The sequence below is a fragment of the Schistocerca americana genome, chromosome 5, assembly GCF_021461395.2.
Source record: "Schistocerca americana isolate TAMUIC-IGC-003095 chromosome 5, iqSchAmer2.1, whole genome shotgun sequence".
NCBI classification, from domain to species: domain Eukaryota; kingdom Metazoa; phylum Arthropoda; class Insecta; order Orthoptera; family Acrididae; genus Schistocerca; species Schistocerca americana.
In genome coordinates this window covers 178,047,943-178,053,942 of record NC_060123.1, presented here as the reverse complement: position 1 = coordinate 178,053,942, position 6,000 = coordinate 178,047,943, and the positions used below count along the sequence as shown (strand labels likewise).

The 6,000-nt window shown below is 45.9% G+C and overlaps 1 protein-coding gene across 1 annotated transcript in view; it reads right to left on the bottom strand.

The window, feature by feature from the left end:
* Window positions 1–1,416: 1,416 nt before the first annotated feature.
* Window positions 1,417–6,000, bottom strand: part of LOC124615289 (very long-chain-fatty-acid--CoA ligase bubblegum) — a 192,541-nt gene continuing 187,957 nt past the window's right edge. Inside the window, exon 17 of the mRNA XM_047143066.1 lies at window positions 1,417–1,924. Coding sequence (XP_046999022.1) covers window positions 1,845–1,924 — 80 coding nt within the window. The 3' untranslated portion in view covers window positions 1,417–1,844. The remainder of the gene's footprint in view (window positions 1,925–6,000) is intronic.

Below are 6,000 nucleotides of genomic sequence, written 5' to 3'. Positions count from 1 at the left end.
ACATGATCACACTGACAGAACCACAGGCACATAGACACAGGCAACAGAGCATGCACAATGTCGGCACTAGTACAGTGTATATCCACCTTTCGCAGCAATGCAAGCTGCTATTCTCCCATGGAGACGATCGTAGAGATGCTGGATGTAGTCCTGTGGAACGGCTTGCCATGCCATTTCCACCTGGCGCCTCAGTTGGACCAGCGTTCGTGCTGGACGTGCAGACCGCGTGAGACGACGCTTCATCCAGTCCCAAACATGCTCAATGGGGGACAGATCCGGAGATCTTGCTGGCCAGGGTAGTTGACTTACACCTTCTAGAGCACTTTGGGTGGCACGGGATACATGCGGACGTGCATTGTCCTGTTGGAACAGCAAGTTCCCTTGCCGGTCTAGGAATGGTAGAACGATGGGTTCGATGACGGTTTGGATGTACCGTGCACTATTCAGTGTCCCCTCGACGATCACCAGTGGTGTACGGCCAGTGTAGGAGATCGCTCCCCACACCATGATGCCGGGTGTTGGCCCTGTGTGCCTCGGTCGTATGCAGTCCTGATTGTGGCGCTCACCTGCACGGCGCCAAACACGCATACGACCATCATTGGCACCAAGGCAGAAGCGACTCTCATCGCTGAAGACGACACGTCTCCATTCGTCCCTCCATTCACGCCTGTCGCGACACCACTGGAGGCGGGCTGCACGATGTTGGGGCGTGAGCGGAAGACGGCCTAACGGTATGCGGGACCGTAGCCCAGCTTCATGGAGACGGTTGCGAATGGTCCTCGCCGATACCCCAGGAGCAACAGTGTCCCTAATTTGCTGGGAAGTGGCGGTGCGGTCCCCTACGGCACTGCATAGGATCCTACGGTCTTGGCGTACATCCGTGCGTCGCTGCGGTCCGGTCTCAGGTCGACGGGCACGTGCACCTTCCGCCGACCACTGGCGACAACATCGATGTACTGTGGAGACCTCACGCCCCACGTATTGAGCAATTCGGCGGTACGTCCACCCGGCCTCCCGCATGCCCACTATACGCCCTCGCTCAAAGTCCGTCAACTGCACATACGGTTCACGTCCACGCTGTCGCGGCATGCTACCAGTGTTAAAGACTGCGATGGAGCTCCGTATGCCATGGCAAACTGGCTGACACTGACGGCGGCGGTGCACAAATGCTGCGCAGCTAGCGCCATTCGACGGCCAACACCGCGGTTCCTGGTGTGTCCGCTGTGCCGTGCGTGTGATCATTGCTTGTACAGCCCTTTCGCAGTGTCCGGAGCAAGTATGGTGGGTCTGACACACCGGTGTCAATGTGTTCTTTTTTCCATTTCCAGGAGTGTATATGGAATGTCGTGCTATGTATGGAGGAACGATAGATGTTACTGAGTTACCTGATTCGTCAGGGATGAAGGAGAAGTCACATTTTGTAATAACTAAAAACATTTATTTATATTTTGTTTCTTACAATGAATACAAAAGTTCCTCCAGTGTTAAGCTAAGGAAATAATTTACACATGTAACACTTATATACATGAGCTTAAATTGTGACGTATTTACAGGCTTCGTTACAGAACAGGTACGAATAAGTACAACATAATAAAGGCACAGCGATGAAGAGTACTAACAAGTAACTAAGAAAAGAAATACATCAGCTTCGAAAAATAACACCGAAATATATCGGATTTCTTGAAGAGAGGATCTTTTCAAAAATAGTTAATGTATATCATACAAAAGTACCTCTGGCTTGCAAAAGCACCGCCAGTAACACGGCAGCAGTCGGTCATCTTTCATGAAGACGCGTCCTTAAACAGTCTTGAGTACTTGCTCTTCTCCATATAGCATACAACGCTTTACGTTCCCTTGTAGAATCGCTCAATGACGTCAGCATACTTTTCTGCAACTACATTTCGTTTCACTTTCATGGTTGGTCCTGAAATTTAAAATGAAACCCATTAGAAAGAAAAGATACACCGTAACTACATAACTTCCAAGTATCTGAGGCTTTCCATCTACAAGGTGATTCCGTGATGATGTTACAGGCTTGCAGGGGTGATGGAGAAGAGTAAACGTATCAATTTGAGGTAAGGAGGCCACGGTCCAGAAACGACACAGTCCCAATATTCTTTGAAATCAGAAAGGAAAACCCTTAAGTAGGGTTTGTTTATTGCCGTTACACAGCCTTGTTAGAATTCTGTGTTAGGAATGAAGTAACGACCGCAGCAACTCAGTGACCTTATTTGTCGTTAAGAAGGGGAAGTTATCTGTACATACGATAAGAATTCCCCAACCAGTCAAATACTTTTAATGCTCTACCGCAGCAAAGTTTTTTAATCATAATGAATTCTATAGCGGTAGTGATGATCTGTGGATTTACGAATTTGAAGCTGTATGAATGTTACCGTTATTGTCACGATATTTTTTATTACATCCTCAGCTGTCTTCCTCAGGTGTGACGAGTGCAGACGCCGGATGCTCGCTACTGTTGATTTCAATGACATTGTTAACTAGAGATGGCAAAGACAGCTTAACTGCCGTAAATAATTGGGTACTGAGTACTCATACAGCCTATTAAGTAATAACCTAGTGGCCAAAACTGCGTACCTTAAGTTCATGCTGGAGCGCACTCTGACCATACTTCAAAGGAAATAGCCGCTTCTTTCCACGCAGTAACAACTGCTGGATTCCACTATTCTTACATCGGTGGAAATAGCGGTCGTTGAGATGGCAGTAAGACTACTATAACATACAGTTCACAAATAATTTCTATCTACACTGAATTAACTCCACAGAGGCAAAAATACTGAATTAATTTGTTCATTGTCATTTTATAGTTCTGCACAAATAACTGAAGTGTGATTGCTCCAGAGTTCTCACTTTAGTTCTGCAAGCTGTTGCTCTAGCATGTGGTTCAAAAATGGTTCAAATGGCTCTGAGCACTATGGGACTTAACTTCTCAGGTCATCAGTCTCCTAGAACTTAGAACTATTTAAAACTAACTAATCTAAGGACACCACACACATCCATGCCCGAGGCAGGATTCGAACCTGCGACCGTAGCAGTCTCGCGGTTCCGGACTGAAGCGCCTAGAACCGCACGGCCACCGCGGCCAGCTCTCTAGCAGGTGGAAAATTTCTGATTAGATGTCTTGTTTCACTGTCATACATAAGGAGATTGTGCTGGCATAAGCTGTCGCTGCACACCTGACAACAAAGATGAAGTGCGAAGATCGATAGGTAGGTGCAGGATCAAGGGCACCTATCACAAGAGAGGCCAGAGACACACCCGCAAGCAAAAAGCCACCAACATCATGTCAACAGCAATGTATTTAGGCCGCTGCTGACGGAAGGCCTCCCCATCCCAGATGATGCCCCCTCTCCCCCCATTTATCCCTCCTATCAACTCTGATCCTCACCTCCCCCTCCCTCCCTCTGCCCTTTCCCGGGCTCCCGCTCCACCTTTCCATCTTGTTTTTTTCCCCACCAACCATCTCTTTGACTCCATTCTCTCCCCCCCCCCCAGTCCTTTTTCTTTCTCCACCACTGCCTTCCTCAACTCCTTCTTGCATCCACCCTGCCCCCCCCCCCTCCTTTTCTGTGTCCTCCCCCTCCAACCGGCTCACCCCTTTTTTTGCTTTTCCTCTCCTCCCCCCCTTTTCTCCTCCTCATCTGTCCGGGTCCCCCCCCCCTCTAAGCCTTCGTGTCTACTCTATAGTGCAGTGTTTACATGAGTATTCAGTGTTGTGTGTCCCCTTTTTAAGTGCTGCGAACAGACACCATAGTGTAACCATGTATTTTATTTGTGCCTGTCTAGTCGCTATGTGTTTCAATCAGCATCACCCACCCATATTTTCACTTTGCAACTTTTCGCCATGTCACAGATTTAAACAGTCAGCGTTTTATCTCCTGTTTTTATTGTTTTGATATCTCCTCATTATGTTTTTCACTCTACTGTAGGCTGCAGAGCGGCATATTATGCTGTTGCCAGCCCGCCCGCCCCCCTCTGGGAGAGTCAGATAACTCTGACTCACTCACTCAGTACATAGCGACCAGATTAGTGTCTATAGGAGGACTAGCAGTGTGAGACTAAAGCCTGTACAGCAAGATTACCGATATTGTCTGGAAGAGGACTATTACTGATGATGAGCTTGCACCACAGAACATGGACTCTATTCCAATTAAGTAAATGTAAATAAAGTAAATGTAAATAAAGAACCGTATTAATCTATGTGTGCCATGGTATTGCAGAAAGAGGATGCCAGCCTCCCACAACAACATCCTCTCCCTTGCTTCCTTATGGTGCAGAACTCTACAGAGATCATCAGACACGATTTCTCCCGAAAAAAGTCTTTTTTTTTATTTGTGTTATGAGTACTAGCAGATTATTAACGACTTTCGTGAGAAAATAACACAGCCTATTCTGCTATCCTACAATTACTTTCCTAATCACATTGTGTAGCAGTCTTTTCTCAACAAACATTTTTGGAAACATTTGCACTGGAATTTAATACGTAAAGGTGTTTCAAAAGCTTCTGTATGATGTGAGTCTTCTCATGGCGTAGTATTTGGTAATCAAATAACGGGAGTTTAGCCTTAGTCAAACCTCGTCTGTGCTAACATTTGGGCTGCAATTCAAGCCATCTTCGTAGCAATGGAGACAGATTTTGATTTCGGTTAGAAACGAAAACTAAAATCCGTCCCAACAGTACCGACCGATCGCCGCGTCGTGATCAGCCCGTAGGTGTCACTGGCTGCGGATATGGAGGGGCACGTGGTCAGCACACCGTCCTACCACCCGTTGTCAGCATTCGTGGCTGAAGCAGCTACTTGTCAGTCAAGTGGTTCCTCACTTTTCCTGACAAGGGCTGAGTGCACCTCGGTTGCCAGCAGAGCTCGGCAGACTGGACGGTCACCCATCCAACTGCTAGCCAAGCCCGACAGCGCTTAAGCAACTTCGGTGACTTGACGGGAACCGGTGTTACCACTGTGGCAAGACCGTTGGCTGATTCCAGCAATTTTATGGATCTTCTGTAAGATGTTCCATAGGGAGATCGTCTGACGAAACAGGATTACTAGTGTAGGACACAGAAAATTGTGGATATTTATCCAACTGACTTGGACATTAAAACTGTTGTTATCGTTGATGCATTTTGTTAAAGGTAGGAATTTTCGGGGTGTACACATCCTTCGTCAACGTTATTCACAATCACTAGCGTGACACAGTATTAAGTGCACAAAATAGATGTCAGTATGCCTTTTTCAGACGCAAAGTGCGAGGTTCAAATATTGTTGGTAGTATGCTGGAAAATAAATCAGGATTCTTTACACATCATACGTATATTTAAGCGAAATGGTGTTCCACGGAGATTTTGCAACTGAAAAAATTAAGGAAAAAGCAGTAGAATTTGAACTCATTGCATGATTTACAATAGAATATTACTCGATCTGTTCATCCACTGACAACATGTTTTAAATAACGTCTGTACGGTATGAAACACTGGAGTACTAGGAAAACGTAATGCATGCAGATATAATTATTTTTCAGTATGAGATATGATATTCAGCCGTCAGTAAACGAAATCTAACAGTTTAATTTCATTAAAAACTTTATTAGAGAACTTGTAGCTTTTCTCAAACGGAATATCATGTAGAGGAGTAAATGAATTTGCTATGACGTTGTCTCAATTATTTGTGTGGTATTTCACACAGCTATGAGTTTTGCAGCATGTAAACAGCAGCAGAAGTTAAGCTTGAAATTTAGCCAACTGTAATTGGGCCGCATGTTAATTTATACTCACAAATTTAATCGGTAACTTTTTGTTTACTGGCGGCACATTCCCTGACGTTTCCGTACAAAACACATGCGTTTTTGAGAGAACTTTTGTGTGCCACTCAATAAAAACAGTATATCTTCTTACCACATCAGTGTAAACACTAAAGCCATCAGATACGGGCCGGCCGGAGTGCCCGAGCGGTTCTAGGCGCTACAGTCTGGAACCGCGCGACCGCT